Here is a 20,054-nt window from a genome sequence, read left to right as displayed (position 1 = left end):
GATGGTAAATTTTATATTCTATGTATTTTACCATAATAAAAAATAAACTAGGTCATTGTCCTCATAAATTCATTTTCTGGTGCTCAAAAACAGGCATGTTTATAAATAGACAACTTCAATACAGTGCCTTACAATGAGAACACATATAAGAGAAACCTAACCTGGCAGGATAGCAGGGACTGAAAGGGTTTCTCAGAAATGACATTTGAGCTCTATTTTAAAGGTCAGATTGACCAAAAACATTTGTTCTCCCAAGAAAATAGGAGTAGGGGAAAGAACATCCAACTGAAGTTTCCTAAGATATAGTTGAATTTATAAGCTACAACCTCAGAGAAAAATGTGCCTTGAGATACAGATTCATGAGTCCTATACTCTTACCTCTTGGATTTCATCTGGGACAGTTGAGTCCATCAGTCTGAAGAGCAAATTTCGAAGTGGACCTGCCTGTCTCCCAAGAATGCTGGTAGCTACCCCTCCCGCAAGTGCAAGAGCAAGGTGATTTGATAGCAGCTTCAGGCACAGCTTGAGGAAACTATGGTGTTCCCTGAAACCAAATAAACTGCAGTGAACTTTTGGAACATAAAGAGCACGTGCTTTCCAGTTTCAGTAACATTTTTTTCTCTTCAAAAATTTTGTGAAATTATGACCAACAGTAATTTTTAAAACATGATTCATGAAATTATGGGTAACTCTCCAGAAAGATTATTATCAGCAAGTATCTAAAGTTTAGCTCTTTTTTAGATTGTAAAGAATTTCATATAATTGAGAGGAAAATCAAACAAGAAAGAATAGTAAGTCAAAACTCTGGGGAGAGGTCAATGGGGGAAAAAGGAGACCTATGTAATACTTTAAACCAGCAGTCGCCAACTAGTAGTCCATGAGGTCCAAAAGGTTGGCGACCGCTGGTTTAAGGAAACCTTAGGAGCAGCGTCACCAACCGGTGGTCCACAGACCACTGGCGGTCCATGAAGTCCTAAAGGTTGGCAACCACTACTTTAAACAATAAAGAATTAAAAAAATAAATTCACCCAGCATTCCAAAAATAAAAAGAAAATAAGTCAAAACTTGAAATGAGTAATTAATAGACATGCACGTGCGCACACACAAATATACATATACAGAACATACCTTGATGAAGGGAAAGGGAGTGGGGGAATCTCACTGTTTATTTTATCACAGTATCTCTCAAGAAAAGAACGCAGGTGTGAGAAGGTACTCTCTTCAAGATCTACACAATAAGGTCGGTGCCATGCAACAACTTGTCTAGAAAAAAGCATTAAGAAAAATCATGGAACCGCCTTAACATAAAATTATTACACGTGATCAAAAACAAAATCTAAACCATTACTAAAGCTGAAAGTTTCAACAAGATACACAGAAAACTTTCTTGATTATGAAGGTGATAAAACCCTTCATTTTAGCAACTGAGGAAAACCAAGAATTGGCCATCCCTAGAGTTCTTCAAGAAGAAAATATATAACCACCATCTGTTTTGTAAGGTTTGGATATTCACTGACCTGAAGGCAGAAGGCTGAGACACATGATCTACTATAACCCCTTCTAAGGGTCTATAAAATGTTTATTTCATTTTAAGAAACATAGCCTGACTCTATACAGTGACATACTGACATCTATTAAAAGAAAAACTCCTAAAAACACTTGTGAAGATTTTCAAGATCTTGGAAACAAACTACCTACATATAAAATGGGAAGTTGCAGAGTTAATACTAATATAAATTATTTATATTAAATTTATTATACTTTTGGGCTTTTGTTTTAGAGGGTATAAATGTATTTAATTGGTTACAATGTCATAAAAAACCCCACCTGAATCAAAGGTCTAGAATGCAAATACAGTTGACCATTGAACAATGCAGGGGTTACAGGTGCTGACTCTCTACCCAAGTGCAGTAAAAAATCCATGTAGAACTTTTGAATCCCCAAAAACTTAACTGTAGTTGTCCCTCAGTATCTGCACAGGATTGGTTGTAGGACACACCCGCCGCCTCCCTGCCCCTTGTGAATACCAAAATCCGCAGGTACTCATGTCCCCTATATAAAATGGCAGAGAAAAATGCATACAGTCGGGCCAGCTTCCACAGATTCCCAGCCATAGATTGAAAACTACTGTTTTCAATCCGCAGTTGACTGAATTCGTGGATGCAAAATGCACAGATATGGAGGACTGGCTGTATATTTATTGGGAAAAAATCTGTGTATGTATAAGTGGACCAGCACAGTTCAAAGCCATGTTGTTCAAGGGTCAACTGTGTAATACATTCTAGGTTGTAAATTAGCCCACATGCATCTAAAAATATCTGAAACAACCCTCAAATTCCTTAAAATCCAATCTCCTAATATTGGCTAAAAGTCACCAACCCAATTAAACAGATCTATGTTTATTATCACTTCATAAAAAAGCTAAATTTCTGCAAAAAGTAACTTATTTTATTTAAAAGTCTGGCAACTACTCTTTCCAAAAAACCAACCAGATAAAGGGTACAGAGGCTAATTAATTATTTAAATCAATTAAGCCTACTTCTGGTTTTGATTATTTTAATATAATTTCCTGTTGATACTTACACATTAAATTTTAAAATAATTATCTGGGCCCGGCCAGTGTGACTCAATGGTTGAGCATTAACCCATGAACCAGGGGGTCATGGTTCACTAACAGGTCAGGGCACATGCCCAGGTTGTGGGCTCTATCCCCAGTAGGGGGTGTGCAGGAGGCAGTCGATCAGTGATTATCTCTCATCACTGATGTTTCTATTTCTCTCCCTTTCTCTCTCTGAAATAAAACATTTTTTTTTAATCATTATCTGGACACAGAAGAAATTCAAAATGTTTAGAAGACAAATTAAGAAAGTATCTTAAATACAGGGGATAACCTCATGCTTATAAAACATATCTAACCCCAATATTCAAATGGAAAGAAATCTAATGTCAACTTACGATAATAAAAAAACAATACTAAAAATGTTCAGAAGGGTATTTTATTAAAAAAGCACAATTATTTCTGATTTTACTAGTGCTTCTACTGTTATTAAAACACAAAATTTTTTAAATGTGGCCACTCTTACCTGTCTCTAGGAAGAGCAGTCCATGCCAGACTATGTGATGTTCCAGCAGAGATCTGCTGAATAGCTATGCCATCTAAGCCACTCACTTTCTTTGGTTTAGTAATAGGGCCTGTGGAATTTCCTTGTCCACACTGCCCCATTGAGTTATTACCCCAGGCATAAACTTCATTATCTAAAAACAAAACACAAAGAACAAAAGAAAAGCCCAATTTAAATGTAATGTATTTGTGGAAGGTGATAGTTAATACTATTTCTTAAAAACAAATGACTTTACCATGAGAAAGAGCCAAACAATGACTGTCTCCAATAGAAATATCAACTATTCTGGTGGCAGCCAGTTCTTCAATAAGCTTGGGTCTCAAAGCTGTAGCTTCTGAAGAACCACAACCTAGACAAGCTCCACAGCCCCAAGCATAGACCTGAAACAAATAGAAATACACTACACATAATAACCTGAGAAATTAGGAATAAATATCATAAAGAACAGTGTGGTTTAATACTAAATAATAACTTTATTGTTAAAAATAGTATTTATTGTTTTGATTCTTTTAAAGATGCTTATAGTAATTTATTTTGCTGTTTTTAAAAGTTCATTATACAGGCAGACAAAAACCTGAGCTGAAAGAAAAATAATTGGTCATAAAAAAAACATATAGAATGATCTTCTGAGAGATTCTGCCAAAGCTACTTATTGGCTTGCATTGTGTTATATTTGCCCAAGCTTAGTAGCTTAGAAATACTGTTGCTATCTTAAAACTTCTCCTTTACATGTTTTTTACATTGAAAGTCCCAACAAATATTGTGTTGACTAGACCAAGGTGTGATCATATAAAAATTCTATAAATCACAAAACTGCCATTTATGATTTAGTTGAAAAATACCTTATCTCATTGTGATAACAATTTTAATTACCACTTAGAAAGAGGATCATGTGAAACAAACATCTTTATTTTTGACTAATACTGATTAAAGATGTTTGAGGGAAATATGAGGTGAAAAATATGGAATATAAAAGAATAAACGACTGCCAATTTGGCAACCCAAAATCAAAATAATCAGCAAACTGAACAACTTCTTTTCTTTCAATGGGTCTTATAGACTCTTATATTTGTGCCATCAAGTTTGGGAATTATTTTGTCTTGCAATTATTTCAGGAAAGACTACTGAGAGGTTAAACCTCTTCAACAAAAAAATGAAGAGCAAATACTTGTACCAGTTGCCAGAAAACTTATTTAAGTATAGAATGCCACATAATTCCAGTACAAGAAAGGCTTGTTAGGAGGGGTTAGGAACTAAAGATAAATAAATTGATAAAATATATAGCCAATGTCATTGAAAATCTAAATCATTCAAATACAATATAATACTGTCACTCATTAAGACCCACACAGCTCGTGCTCTCCCTCTCAGGAGCACAGCCGTGCCTGTGCCTGCCCCCCTTCCCCACCCCCACAAAAAAAGACTCACATAGCTAAGTTTTGCTACTGCAGTATTCCTTTGCTTGAACACAAGATGAAGAACTACTTGGCTTGCATACATACTGTATTTTTCAACACAAGAATCATACTTTTTTTTTTTTTTTTAATATATATATATTTTATTGATTTTTTACAGAGAGGAAGGGAGAGGGATAGAGAGTCAGAAACATCGATGAGAGAGAAACATCGATCAGCTGCCTCCTGCACACCTCCTACTGGGGATGTGCCCGCAACCCAGGTACATGCCCTTGACCAGAATCGAACCTGGGACCCTTCAGTCCGCAGGCTGATGCTCTATCCACTGAGCCAAACCAGCCAGGGCCACAAGAATCATACTTAATATGGTGGTGAGTTAGCACTGAAGAGGCCTAAGGGACTGAGATGAACCAAGGAAAAAGTAGATATTCATTTCATACTCAGCAAGTAGTATAATGGTAAACAGAACTACCCTTACCATTCAAAAGTATCTCTCTCACTTTATTTTTTTCTCAGTTTATGTATTTGACTTCACATAACTTAGTGTACTCATAGTGCAAATAATTTACACTTTTCTTTGGAATTTAATGTACTGAATTTATTACTGTTATTATATTATTAGAGGCCCGGGGCACAAATTCGTGCATCAGTGGGGTCCCTTGGCCTGGCCTGTGGGATCAGGCCAAAACTGGCTCTCTGACATCCCATGAGGCGTCCCAGATCGCAAGAGGGTGCAGGCCAGGCCAAGGGACCCCACCAGTGCACGATCAGGGCCAGGGAGGGATGCGGGAGGTTGGCCAGCCAGGGATGAACCACAGAAGGGCTCCAGGGCATGTCCGGCCCATCTCGCTCCTCCTGATCGGCCAGACCCCAGCAGCAAGCTAACCTACCGGTTGGAGCGTCTAACCCCTGGTAGTCAGTGCACGTCAGAGCAAGCGGTTGAGCGGCCTTAGCCTATCAGCATATTACACTTTGATTAGTTGAACGGACGACCGAACAACCAGACACTTAGCATATTAGGCTTTTATTATATAGGAGGATTAGCGACTAGTAGTTAAACAGTACTTCTTGGTTTATAGAAACTTTCCATTCAAATAATTGCTGTTTATGATCATTTGTAAGCAAAGCAGAAACTATTACCCCTCTCTTGCAAAAGAAGCATTGATACTCAAGGGAGGTCGGTGATTTGCCTGTGGTTATACAACAAATAAATGAGCATCTTCTGGCTTCAGTTCATTGATTCTTAGCACAAAACTCTCAGTGAGAAAGATGTAAAACAGAAGTTTTAAGTTTTAAGGTAGCAACCAGCATTATAACAAACTAGAGGCCCGGTGCATGAAAATTCATGCACTGGAGGGGGGGGTCCCTCAGCCCAGCCTGTCCCCCTCTCACAGTCCGGGAGCCCTCAGGGCGGGAGGCGACCCGGTGATCAGGGGAAGGCAACACCCCCATCACACCTCTGCTGCTGCCACTGCCAGCAACACAAGCCTCAGTCGGCCCTGGTTACCTAAGCCTTGGGCAGCCACCATCCGAGGCTTGCCTGCACCTCGAGCTGGCCCTGGGTGGCTGGGGGCTGAGGGGACTGGGCACCACCATCTTGTGGCTGTGGGCACCACCAACTTTTTGTGGCGTGGCAGTCAATTAGCATATTCCCTCCTTATTGGCTGTGGGTGCCACCATCTTTGCAACAGCATGAGGGTCAATTAGCATATTCCTTCGTTATTAGATAGGATAACTAATGTAGTGAAGTACAAGGTGATAGTTTGAGGTAGATTTTTTAAAGTTTATTGATTGATTTTTTTTTAGAGAGAAAGAGGGAGAGCAGGGCTAAAGAGAGAAGAAGAGAAGAGAGGGGAGAGGGGGAGAAGGGGAGGGAGAGGGGAGGAGAGGGAGAGGGAGAGGGAGAGGGAGAGGGAGAGAGAGAGAGAGAGAGAGAGAGAGAGAGAGAGAGAGAGAAACATAGATCTGTTGCTCCACTTATTTATGTACTCACTAGGGGCGCGGTGCACGAAATTAGTGCATGGGTGTGTGTGTGTGTGTGTGTGTGTTTCCCTCAGCCTGACCTGCACCCTCTCCAATCCGGGAGCCCTCAGAGGATGTCCTACTGATGCCTTAGGCCCACTCCTCGTGGTTCTCTGCTCTCTGCAGGGCCTGCCTGCTCCACACTGCAGCAACGGCCAAGCAGGCTATCCTGGGTGCTGCCTGCAGGCCACGCTTGCCTGCTCCTGGGTTGCCGCAGCGATGGCCAAGCAGGCCGTGCTGTGCTGGGAGCTGCTTCCTCTCTGCTGTCAGTCTCTACAGAGGCGATGAGGTTAATTTGTATGCTCACTCCTGATTGGCTGGTGGGCATCACGAAGGTATGGTCAATTTGCATCTTTCTCTTTTATTAGTGTAGATTGGTTGATTCTTATATGTGCCCTGACTGGGGACAGAGCCCGCAACCTTGGTGTAAGGGGATGACATTCTAACCAACTGAGCTAACCGGCCAGGGCATGAGGTAGGTATTTTAAGACACAAGGCATTCAAGTCTCTCAAAAAAATTTTTTAGTTATATGTTAATTTCCACTTTGCTGCTTATCTGCCTTTTGATTTAGTTAGAAAACATTTTTATAACACTACCTGGCACATAAGGGATTCCTATATGTGAGAGAATGTGTGGTTAGCTCCCTTTTCCACTGTCATTGCTGATGAATGTAAGCAGGAAATTACTGTCAAGTCTATCACCATACCAGGACCCTTTCCATCACCAACAAACAAAGGGAAGTCAAGATACTCATGTATAAGTTCAAAAGTTTATAAAGGACTTGTAAAATTCTGACTATCCTAAGCCTGACTAACCCTTTCTCGGGACACCTAAACCTCTCAGATTATTTTCCGTATGAAAATGTTCTCCTTACTCTCTCTTTTGATCACCTTCTTGCTTTGTTAGTTAGTTCATATCACTGGTTCCAGCAAGAGCTAGTCTCTCTTTCCCCCACTATCCATGATTTTTAGGAAAACACTTAAGTGGTAAAAGGTTTTACAAAAGCATCTTAACAAAGAACAGGGCTAAGGGCAGGTTTACCTGGGTCACACAGGCCAGTTCAGAAAAACTGATTCCTTCTCAGATACTGTACTTCAAACAGGAGAAAATACATATGTTTTAAATGTATTTTTTAACTTTAAAATTTAAATTACTTTTTAGTCATCTAGTTCTAGGAAATGATCTAAGCCTTCATGCTCACCCCTTAGTCTTACCTGCCCTGTTGATGTCAAAGAAAGTGAAGACTGGCTCCCAGCACAAACTTTGCGTATGAACATTCCTTGTAAAGCTTCAATAACTTTAGGTTTATACACCCTGTTGGTATCACCATGGCCAAGTTTGCCTATGAAAACAAACAGATTCAAGTTAAATAATTTGTTTTAAAGAACCTCTATTCTTGCAATTAAAACCACTTTAAGTTAGATATAGACAATTATTTTTTCTGTTTTTCTCTCCTTTTATAGTGATATTTCTAACTTCAAATTTGCTGATATACTAAATAGCTCCTATATTAGAGTGCATATGAAATAATTGTTTTTAATTTTTGAAAAGATTTAATAGTTCATGAACTAGAAAACTTGGCAAATCACTAAAGAAGAAAAACAAATGGCTAACATATATTCAACCTTACTAAGAACCAAAGAAATGCAATTAAAATATTATTTTCACTATTGAAATAATGTTTTAAATTATCTTACTTTAATACCTAGTGGGGTATTAAAGAATATGGGGAAAGGGGCATTCTCACATTGCTGACAGGAGTGACTAAGTAAAATGGACAAAGATTTAGTCATTCATTGTACTGTTTTTAATACTGAAAAAAAAATGGAAACTCTCTACTCAATAATAAACTAGTTTTATCAGTTGTGCTACAATCGCATGAAAGAACACTTTGAGCCATTTAAAAGAAAAATGTAGAGCCATGCTTGTTGACATAGAAAGATATTTATAAAATACTGTTAGATAAAAACCAGCACGTTATTAAATAATATCTACGGTAAATATAGGCCTGCTTTGGTTTTTAAAAGACATCTGTGCAGCAATATATAGTATGTACAAATTTGTGTAAATGCATACATATTTAGATGTCTATCTACCAGTTTTAACAATGGTTATAGCAACATTTGTAGAAACAATTCATTTTAGGTTTTTTAATTTCTGCCATCAGTATTTGGTTTTTCTACAATAGACATGTACAACTGAAAAATAATTTTTAAACATCTCAGGAAAAAAGGCCAAAGTAATCAACCAATAAATATTTACATACCATTGTCTCCTCCTCCAAACGACCATACAGTTCTCCCATCTTTAGATAAAGCAATAGTATGTGAACTGCCACAAGAAACTTCTCCTACATTACTAATGTCTTTTACTAATGTTGGAATGTTACGGCTATTACTGTCACCGTGACCTTGGTAAAACACAACAAAAAAGAAATGTTAACTCTTCTTCTTTTGGCCATTACTTCACAGCTGGAATACACATTACAAATTAATAGAACTGATGCATTTTTAAGTACAGATAAATATGAAAAACAGAATCATTTCTATCATCTTCTCTCATCAAATCTTCTAGATAACTCCCAAACTGTGTCACCCAGTCTGCCAATGACTCATTAGGACATTCTATTTATGCTCCTCTCATAGCACTTTGTCAAATGCTGTCTAGTATCATCCTCATATTGATTTGTTTTCCCTTCCCACTAAATTATACACACCAAGATCATGATGGTATCTTTCTTATCACTGAAATCCTACAGTGCCTGCTCATAGTATACACTCAGTAAATACTTGATAGATTTCATTACATTTTCAAATTTTAGCACCAAAATCTAGGTATTCTGTATATAAACTTATCTTCCTCTGAACTTAAAAAAATAACAAAGTAAATTACAGTCTTTGGCCTATTAATTCTAGTCTCACTCAATAACCATCATCATTTCTATTTTTCTATGAGAATAATTTCAATAAAAAATGTTACCTAATCTTCCAAAGTCTCCTTCACCCCATGTGTACAGTTCGCCATCCTCTGTTACAGCAGCGCTATGTCTGTACCCAGCCGACACACAAACAACTACCTGCATTGCACACAAAGTGAATTTGATGAACACGAAGATGAAAAAACATATAGTTCATATTTGACCCCACATGAAGAGACTTCAAAGATACTGATATTCACAACTCATCCAGGACAAGGCTGCCTGGCTAAAGGGTCAAGAAGGTGCTGAAATGCGTTCTGTATTTTAGAGCAATGGCTATATGCTCTACATTGGCCAGGCCACAAACCCTGGTTTCCACCCAAAGGAGAGGACAATTTTTCTTAACTCAATTCACACAAAGGCAGTGTAAAAGCTAGCAACTCCCCCAACCCCAAATATATCAATCAATTACTTGCAAGAATATTATATCACTACTCAAGTCTTTACTCAAAGAGTTGGAGAGGGCTAAACATTCATGGAACAATAAAAAAAAAAAAAGTTTAAATAAACCATTAAAATAAAATCTCCAATCCTGGCTAATCAAATAAAACTCATTATATAATAGGAATAACTCTCAAAAACACACTATTACCAATGCAGAAAGATCTAAGCAATATATAAGCTTACATTAATGAAACTCCTGACAGTAGGGTAAAAACTTGGTGAGTAAAAATTAGGGGAATAAAGGCATATACCAATATATTTTGGGGACCACTCATACCTTCTAACACTGATCAAAATCACTGACTACTTAATAAAGATACACAGGAAAAAAATCTACCCCAATAACTCCATATCTTTTCAATTTCTAGTTTGTCAAATATAAAAAATTAGAACTAATTTAAAAAAATTATAATTAAGGAAGAAAGGAGGTACAAAGACTAGGAATATACAACTTCAAATAGTGTTTATCTGAAGTTCCTTAGAGCCCTATATTCAACATCTTATCAAGTATCCCCTGATATTGTCAAGTGGAATATTCCAAAGGTCACTACTTGGGGGTTGATGTCTAAATTAAACTACTGAAAGTTACATTAAACTAAAATTCATTTGATTAGCCAACCTTGTCAACCAACCTCCCATGAAGGAAAAGTGTCCTACATGTAATTCAGATATAAAATTAAAACTTAGCCCTAGCCAGTTTGGCTCAGCAGAAATACTGTCCATCTGTGGACTGAAGGGTCTCAGGTTCGATTCTGGTCAAGGGCTCGTACCTAGGTTGCAGGCTCAACCCCTAGCCCTGGTCAGGGTATGGGTGGGAGGCAATCAATCCATGTGTCTCTCTCACATCGACATTTCTCTCACTCTGTCTCTCCCCATCCCTTCCACTCTCTCTAAAAAATCAATGGAAAAATATCCTCCGGTGAGGATTAACAACAACAACAAAAAAATTGAAACTTAAACATTAAGAGAGCTCTATGTGAGGAAACTTTCATGGAAAGAATACAATTTTAAAATGGTGAGACCCATATAAATGCATATAATTATATAATAAGGAAGGAGATTTAGGTTTAGTGTTTATTTTTGTGTGACCTTGGGCAAGTTACTTAGCCACTTCAAAAGCCTCATGTCAAATTTCAGTGGGAAGGCAGGGGAGGGTTGGGGGGGCGGGCGGTAAGAGATCAACCAAAGGACTTGTATGCATGTATATAAGCATAAACAATGGACACAGACACTAAAGGGGTGAGGACGTGGGGGGGGGGGGGGGAGGCGTGGGGCGGTGGTGGCCAGGGGGAGATCAATGGGGGAAAAAGGAGACATAGGTAATATTATATATGATACTTTAAACAATAAAATAAAAAATTTTAAAAATATACAAAAATATGTATATAAATATACTATATATTTGAAATAATTTTGAAAAATATTTTCTCTCAAAATTCTTAGTTACAAATGCTGTTTTAAATCTTTCTGAAAATGAATTTATTTAAAATGTGAATCATTTTATACTGCAGGATTTGTATATATAATGTTTCTTGTAAAGTATGAAACAAAATCTTTTTTTTTTTTTTACAAAAAAAAACAAACTCAGAGATCAGAAAAAGTAAACATATGAAATGACAATTTCAATATTATTTTCATAAAAGCAAGCTTTTCTTATTAAACTTTTAGGATGGATTTAAGATGCATAAAGCAGAAACCAGGGATATTGTAACTATGACAGCACATAATTTGGGGACCTAATAAAACTGCAGACCCTGGAAAAAAAAAAGCCTCAAGTAAGTTTTTGTTAAGATGCTACTTCCTCCAAGAGAACTCTGACCTAATTATCTAATATCACACACTTCACCCAAGTTAGTATCTATTACATTACTCAATTTTCCTTTACTATTATTTGAAATTATTTTATCTGTTTGTTTACTTATTTATTATCTTTATCCCACAGATTAAAGCTCCATGAGAGCAAGGGCCTGAAATTTCTTGGAGCCCCATATTCAGTTCCCTTACCTGTGAAATGAGAAAAACTACCTGAATAAGGTTATATAAGAATTAAAATTAAATAATATATGCGGAAATGTTTTGTAAATCATAAAAGAATTATACAAAAGTTAAGCCAAAGAGCTGGGGGCAACGCAACTTCAGAAGGAACACAACAAAATCTGAAAGAGCACCAGTGCATCTAATTATTTTTTTAAGTTAAAAAAGAAAACACATACCTTTCCTTGAAGAGGGCCCTGAATAAGCTTGGGATATTTCTGTGTTGAACTATTTCCATGTCCCAGTTTCCCATAATCACCATCTCCCCAACTGAAGACTTCTCCTTCTGTGGTAAAAGCTAAAGTGTGACCATCAGATCCTTTGGAAGATGAAACCTTTTTAATGGACCTGTGAGGCTCAAATGTTAACTTTTTTAAGGTAGACTGATTATTAGAATCTCCAAGGCCCAGTCTCCCATAGCTGCCTTTACCACAAGCTCTGACAGAGCCATCCGTAGAAATGACAAAAGTGCAGTATTGTCCAGCTTCAATCTATAAGCAAACAAATAGAAATGTAAATATAAAATGCTTCTGTTAGAAACAATGTGTTAACATTTAAGGCTGGTTTTTACCAAAGAGGCTCAAAAGCAGTCTTTTAAAGCCAACTAGGGCATGGATCTTCATAGTGATTGAAAAGTAAATAGAAAATTAAGAAACCCATTAATGGCCTTTTCACGTTGCCTTTGTTGTGCTCAGATTAACATACATTTATCTTTCCAGGTTATTTACCTGGTCATGGTTCAATGAAACAACAAAGTAAAATGTTGTTTCTTAAAGGATAAAAAATAAAATGTTCCTATAAATTTCTTAGGGTCCATTATAGAACCATATATATTCTAAATTCATTTTAAAATGTCTTAATGAAAATAATAAAATAGAACATCTAGCTTGGCTAACGGTAGTTACAAATGTAAAAAAGTGACCATAAGAGAAAAATGAAATGCCTATCTGCTAAAGGGAAAATTCCAGTTTTTATTTAGTATTACCACTTATGTTGAATATAATGGTAAGTATGTTGCCACTCATAACTCTTTAAAAATCCAGACCCCAACTTAATTTTTTAAAACTTGGGAACAGCATTAGGGAAATGGGGGACTAAAAATATTTTTTCTATTAAAATGAAAAAACTGACACAGTATGATATAGAAACAACAGAGATAAGAAACAATCAAGAATCTTCACTCAATTTAAAAAACACTCTTGCCGAAACCGGTTTGGCTCAGTGGATAGAGCGTTGGCCTGCGGACTGAAAGGTCCCAGGCTCGATTCCGGTCAAGGGCATGTACCTGGGTTGCGGGCACATCCCCAGTGGGAGATGTGCAGGAGGTAGCTGATCGATGTTTCTAACTCTCTATCTCTCTCCCTTCCTCTCTGTAAAAAATCAATAAAATATATTTTAAAAAAATAAAATAAATAAAAAACACTCTTAACATTATTTAAAGCAAACCCTGTCATCTACCAATCCGTAAGGTATGCAGATAACTCACGGTCTGAGCATCGGAGAAACTGGGAGCCAGTTTGGGCTGTAATATTTTCTCCTGTGTGCCTTCTACCAACTGATGGCTGCTATTGCTCCCCCAAACATAAACCTCACAGGTTTCTGAGACAATGGGAGCATCACCAGTCTGAATGCTATCTGGGCTAGCACATGTTCTTGAGTAATCAGAAGCCATTCTGCAAACCTATTAAAATTAAAAACATACAATGAATTGTCAAAATATTTTTAAATTAGACATTTTACTGTTAACTTTCCTTCTTCTAAAACTCCCAACTGCTCAAATAACCTAACAACTCATCCATTCTTAAGCACAGATGGCTACACTATGTACTACTATAGAATAAACCACTAAAAGATACAAATAAAAATGACAAAAATGAGGAGATGGAGATACACAAGCAAACTTTTTTAACTAAAAATTTTATTATTGCATACAACAGCATTATAGGAAAACAGAGCTTACCAAAGTAGAAAAAAAACACTGATAATCCCCTCACCATAATACAATAAATGTTCTATTTTTTACATATGTCCTTCCAGAATTTTATGTTCTTTAACAGTTATCACAGTGGATATATAAAAGTGATGATACCGCACCCAGCAAGTTTGGCTCAGTGGATAGAGCTTTCTTCAAAGGGTCCTGGGTTCAATTCTAATCAAGGGCACATACCTCAGTTGCAGGCTCCTCCTTGGCCCGGGCCCTGGTCAAGGCTCGTGCAGGAGGCAACCAATTGATGTGTTTCTTTCACATTGATATTTCTCTCTGTCTTTCCCTCTCTCTTCCACTCTCTCTAAAAATCAATGGAAAAATATCCTCGGGTGAGGATTAAAAAAAAAAGTGATGATATAAAAGACTCATGCAAAAATTTCCATATTTCTACCTACTCTTCCTAATTAAACTGATAATATTCCATCTAATATAAAAATCACAATGTATTTAACTATTTTCCTTTAACTGGTCATTTAGATTCTTCCTACTTATTTGTAATATAAGCTATTTTTAATATATTTGTTATGACATTTTTATTACTTCCTCAGTAGACCTAGAGAAAACTCAGAAATGGGACTACTACATAAAAAAAATAATAACAATCTTATGATTCTTGACACATACTATATACTAAACTGCTTTCCAAAACAGCACATTATTATATCACTAGGGCTACCCTAAAAACAGTAATAGTCCAGAGCAATTCAATAGACACACATACAGTATACACATCCTATATAATCCTATATAATAAAAAGCTAATATGCAAATAGACTGAACGGCAGAACTGGTCGCTATGACATGCACTAACCACCAGGGGGCATGCATGGAACATGGCAGGTGTTTGTGGTTACTGAAAATTCTTTGCTTCCATGCGTCATGGTCTCACCTGGCGCTCACACCTGCTGCCTGCGCTGGCCCCGCTCGCACCCGCTGCTGGTGCCTGACGATGGCCCAAAATGTTCCACGCCACCAGCGGGTGTGAGCAGCGGCTGCTGACCCCAGTCACCCCTCAGGGCTTCTCCACCTTCCCCTGCTCCTGAGAGGTGATAAGGGCCAGTAGCCACCTCTCACACCCACTGCTGGTGACAGACCAGCTCGCACCCGCTGCAGGCACTGGAGCTGCCGCTCGCACCCGCTGCTGGCGCCATCAGCAAGTGCAAGCGGCGGCTGCCAGCCCCAATCACCCATGAGGGCTTCACCCCCTGTCAGCGGGTGGGAGCAGGGCTTCCGGCAGACAGGGGACCAGGGCTGCAGCAGGAGGGGCCGGATGGGGGCACAGAGGATGGGCCAAGACCCGCCCCATGCCCCCCGCAGCCTCGTGGCCCAGAGTTCCTTTCAAGGTGCACAAATTCATGCACTGGGCCCCTAGTATATACATAAAATAAAAATCATGACTTATTTACCATTTGTGTTGAATATAATGGTAAAGTTTATTGCCATTCATAATGCTTTTTAAAAATCCAGGCTTCTTCCCCATCCTACCAGCCCTACCAAAACTGAAGGACCCAGGATTGCCATCCCAGTTACCCTAACCAAGAAATAGAGTGATATGAGTACAAGTTTTCACTGCATCCAAACCAATAATAATTATTGTGCTTTTTTCTTTTGTGCAAACTTAAGTGGGGAAAAGAAGATGCATTATTTTAACCTTACATTTCCTTATTATCAATAGAACTGAAGTTTTTCCATGTATTTTTTATTATTTATTTATTTATTGGGGCTTAATAGATTTTACTGACTTGTATGAAATCCATACAATACAGATATTAACTCTGACTATGACTGCTATCAATATGTTGTCTGCCTTTTAGTTTTTTTCCTGAATCAAATGAAACAATAAAAGACAAATCTGCAATAGTCAATATATTTGATTACCAACCCATTACATAAAGGAAATAGAGTAATTTAAGTCAGAATCTTTAAATAGTATCTACAGTGGAATAATATGTGTCTAGACAAATATTTTCCAGTGAACAATGAGGACAGTTCTGAGAACATACAAAATATGTATAAGGGAAAGCTGCCAGTCCCTAATAAAAGATCTGAAATTTTGCTGGAGATAAAAGGATGGTGGGTCCAAGTGGGTTAGAATATTTCATCTAAAGATATCTATATATAAAAAAGGCTAAGTGACTGACTGTACGTCCGTCCAACCATCCGACCAACTGGCTGATACAAATAACGCATACTGGCAATTTAAAAATAAACGTTGACTCGTGTATGCGCGATACATGTAAAGCTCTCACTGACGCCAACCACACACGTATGTTTCAATCTGTCATTGTCGATCGTGAATTTGGTCCACTTCTATTATAGAGAAAGGGTGAATAGCAATATTAAAATATTTCTTCTAATTAATTTCCTTTCAATGTGCACGAATTTGTGCACCGGGCCACTAGTATTACTATAATATGACTTAAAAGAAAAATCATAGCCATCCCCCCACAAAAGCAAGAGAAGGGAGGCAGAAAAAAGTCTACTCACAGAGCTTAGAAATGTGTTTTTTGAAAACAACTAGGAGGTAGGTAAGATTCAGGGAAGATAACAATAGCAGGAGCAACACAGTTTTCTAAACCTTCTGGATCACCACACAGAGCAACTAGAAGGCAAAATTCACTCAGTGGTTAGAGCATAGGTCTGCAGACAGAAGGGTTGTGGGTTTGATTCCAGTCAAGGGCACGTACCTCGGTTGCAGGCTTGATTCCTGCCCCACGTAAGGGAGACAACCAATCGATGTGTCTCTCTCACATTGATGTTTCTCTTTCTCTGTCTCTCTCCCTCCCTTCAACTCTCTCTGTAAATCAAAACTCCAAAACCATGCTTAGCATTCATAACAAAACTAGGCAACAAGGGCAGTTCCAATAACTCCAAATATATGTAGGGGAGACAAACCACCACCCAACACAAAATAAAATCTGTGTGGTAATGACATTTGTGCAGGAGGAAGCAACAGAGTGTCTGACAGACCTCAGAACAGAAAAAAAGAAAAGAAAAAAAAAAGGAAGAAAGAAAGAAACCAAAACAACCAATCAGGTAGCCACTGGAAAGAACAGTGAACCAAGAAGCTAAGAATAGCAGTTGCAACTGAGAAGAGCTGTGCTCTCTCTGACGGCAGAAAGTACAAGGGGTCCATGATGAAAAGTTTAAAACTCAGAGCAATCTAGCTCCTGTGAACTCTTAAAACTGATATCCCCTTACAGGACAGCGCACCCCCACTGAGGAGAAACTACTGGGAGTGAAATAAAAGTTTAACAGAATACCGTCAACAGGAAGGATACAGCTGGGAAGAGGAACATAGTGGGAAACCTTTTTTTAAAAACATTACCCAAAAACAATAGAGGGAAGAGGCCAAAGATGCAACAACAGAAGCTTCACTACAGATAATAATTCAATGGACTGAAACTCAAATAGGTTTAAATCTATCAGTTCATAATGTTTTTCAAATGAAATCAACTGGTCAAGTTTGGAGGATGACAGGAGATCGAGTCATTAAACTGAAACCTAGTAAAATAAAAATCAGTGTTTAATAAAAAAAATCAGGTGGGGAAAATCAAGCATTTATTCTGCCTTTTCTATATGAACTATAGCAGAGTAACCAAGTGGTCAATAAAGGAATCATTTCTTTATGAAAACATTCTAATTAGTAAATGAAGGAGGAATGATAGAATACCACCATTTTGCAAGCAACCACAAATGAATTAATAGAATAAGTCATGAAGTATCAGGGCTGCTAATATCACGAAAAAAGAGAACTTGATGGAAGATTACACCACCATGTATATAATTTTGCCAAAGGCTCTGAATCCACCTGTCAACTTTCAGAAAATACATAGGACCTACTGAACTGGATTATGAGTAATTAGCAAAATACAGATTGTAGGCAATTCTACAGCCTAAAAAAAAAACCAGGTTTCCGAACAAATACAATGAAAGAAAAGGAAAAAAAAAAAAAATGGAGGGAAGCAATAGATAAAAAGATTTAAGACTTAAAAAAAATTTTTTTCTAATTGATTTTAGAGAAAGAGGGAAGGAGAGAAACATCAATGTGAGAGAGAAACATCAATCAGCTCCTCAGGCACACCCCTAACTGGGGATCGAATCCACAACCTGAGTATGTGCCCCGGCAGGGAATCAAACTGGTGATCTTTTATTGCACAGAAAGACACTCAACCAGCTGAACCACACTGGCCAGTGCAAGACTTTTTTTGTTATTGTTAATCCTTACCCGAGAATATTTTTTCCATTGATTTTTAGAGAGTGGAAGGGGGGGAAGAGGGGAGAAAAGCATTGATGTGAGAAAAATACATAGATTGGTTGCCTCCCACACGAGCCCACACGGGACCAGGGATCGAACCTGCAACCCATGCACAGACCCTTCAGTTCACAAGCCGAAGCTCTAACCACTGAGCACAATGGCCAGGGGAAGAAGAGAGACATATGTATTAAAATCACTTAAATAGTCCACAATAATGGGCAAGACTATACATAGTGTCTAAGGATGTACACCTGTAAAGAACTATAAAGAAATGCAATGAAGTGATTACAGTCTCCAATTTATAATGGCTTGATTTAAAACTTTTTTACTTTAAGATGGTACAGAAGTGATATGCATAATAAACTACATGAGATATTCAACACTTTACTATAAAATAGGCTTTGGGTAAGATGATTATGCCTAACTGTAAGTTGATATAAGTGTTCTGAACATGTTTAAAGTAGCGTAGGCTAGGCTATGATGTTTGGTAGGTTAAGTGTATTAAATGCACTTTTGACTAAATGATATTTTAAACTTACAAGGGGTTTATTGGGACGTAACCCAATCATAAGTTGAGGAGCATCTGTACTCTAAAAGTCAGTGGATACTTAAGTGAGGAGGAAAAGGGTTATGGCCAGGACATGAAAGAATAAAGTTTTATTCGTTTACCTGGATACAGATTAGAAGGATTTTTAAAAACGATAAATCATTAAACTACACATTTGTTTGTATGTCTTTCTATATCTGTTTTACTTTTGATAAAATTACAGTTATCTTCATATGATACAAAATTCAAAATGAATAAAAGGGTATACGCTGAAAAATATGTTCCCTATCCCTGATGCCAGACACCCCAGATCCCTTTTCTAGAGATAACCATTGATGTCATTTTCTTTTGCAATCTTTCCAGAGGTAGAACAGATAATTTTTAAGGGATAAATATATGCAATAGCATTTTAACACAAAGTAATTTGTAATGTAAAAGCCATGATTATTACCTACCTCTTCAAAGAGACATAAAGCTGCCTCATAGAGGGAGCACAACCCATCAGATGTTCTGGTTGGTTCCCTCCACTGACTCCGATCAGCAGATGAACCCTATAATTAAAATATTTTGAGGAAGAAAAGAGACATATGTATTAAAATCACTTAAATAGTCCACAAAATCATTTGAGAACTGTTTATATGATTATGTGCATTAAGATCAAATCTGAACATTAGGTCATGAAATCAACTGTTATAAAAGACTAGAGGCCTGGCACACAAAATTCGTGCGCAGGTACGGTCCCTAGGCCTGGCCTGTGATCAAGGCCATCTTCCCCAGCTGTCTGCAGCCAGCCCCGCCCCCCCCCCACCACCCATCCCTCGTTACCAGTTCTCCATCGGGTGATTGGTGCCTGATGGCCGGGGGGAAGGGACCAAGAGGTCAACTGTTCCTGCCCAGTCGCCAGCCCCACCCCTGCCATAGGTTGCCATCATGCAATCGGAGCCTGCCAGCCAGGGAAAGGGACCAAGAGGTGGTCAGTGCACCTCATGGTGACTGGTCCAGTGGTTGTTCTGCTGTTAGGGTCAATTTGCATATTACCCTTTTATTATGTAGGATGTGGCTATAGAGTGAAACCATAAATTAAGTGCCACTCCCTCACTGACGACCTTATTAAATAGTGATTTGTTCTAAGGGTCACAGGGCTTGAGCCAAAAACAATCAAAGAGGCAGAATTTTGCAAATTACACATTCTTTGTGGGTGTTCAGAATGCAGTAAATGGGATCCCAGGAAATATTCTACTCCTCTG

The 20,054-nt window shown here is 37.9% G+C and overlaps 1 protein-coding gene across 1 annotated transcript in view; it reads right to left on the bottom strand.

Annotated features, from left to right (window-relative positions):
* HERC1 (HECT and RLD domain containing E3 ubiquitin protein ligase family member 1) overlaps window positions 1–20,054 on the bottom strand; it is a 189,617-nt gene that overhangs the window by 129,778 nt on the left and 39,785 nt on the right. The window contains exons 3-12 of the mRNA XM_081094425.1: window positions 19,263–19,358; window positions 13,502–13,696; window positions 12,195–12,506; window positions 9,540–9,636; window positions 8,827–8,970; window positions 7,775–7,902; window positions 3,358–3,502; window positions 3,084–3,255; window positions 1,129–1,263; window positions 379–544 (exon numbers count right to left, since the gene is read on the bottom strand). Of these exons, the coding sequence (XP_080950551.1) occupies window positions 379–544; window positions 1,129–1,263; window positions 3,084–3,255; window positions 3,358–3,502; window positions 7,775–7,902; window positions 8,827–8,970; window positions 9,540–9,636; window positions 12,195–12,506; window positions 13,502–13,696; window positions 19,263–19,358 (1,590 nt within the window). The remainder of the gene's footprint in view (window positions 1–378; window positions 545–1,128; window positions 1,264–3,083; window positions 3,256–3,357; window positions 3,503–7,774; window positions 7,903–8,826; window positions 8,971–9,539; window positions 9,637–12,194; window positions 12,507–13,501; window positions 13,697–19,262; window positions 19,359–20,054) is intronic.

This window comes from Myotis nattereri (genome assembly GCF_964212035.1).
Source record: "Myotis nattereri genome assembly, chromosome: 1".
Classification (NCBI taxonomy): domain Eukaryota; kingdom Metazoa; phylum Chordata; class Mammalia; order Chiroptera; family Vespertilionidae; genus Myotis; species Myotis nattereri.
The sequence above is the reverse complement of the archived record's forward strand: the minus strand, read 5'-3'. Positions and strand labels throughout refer to the sequence as shown.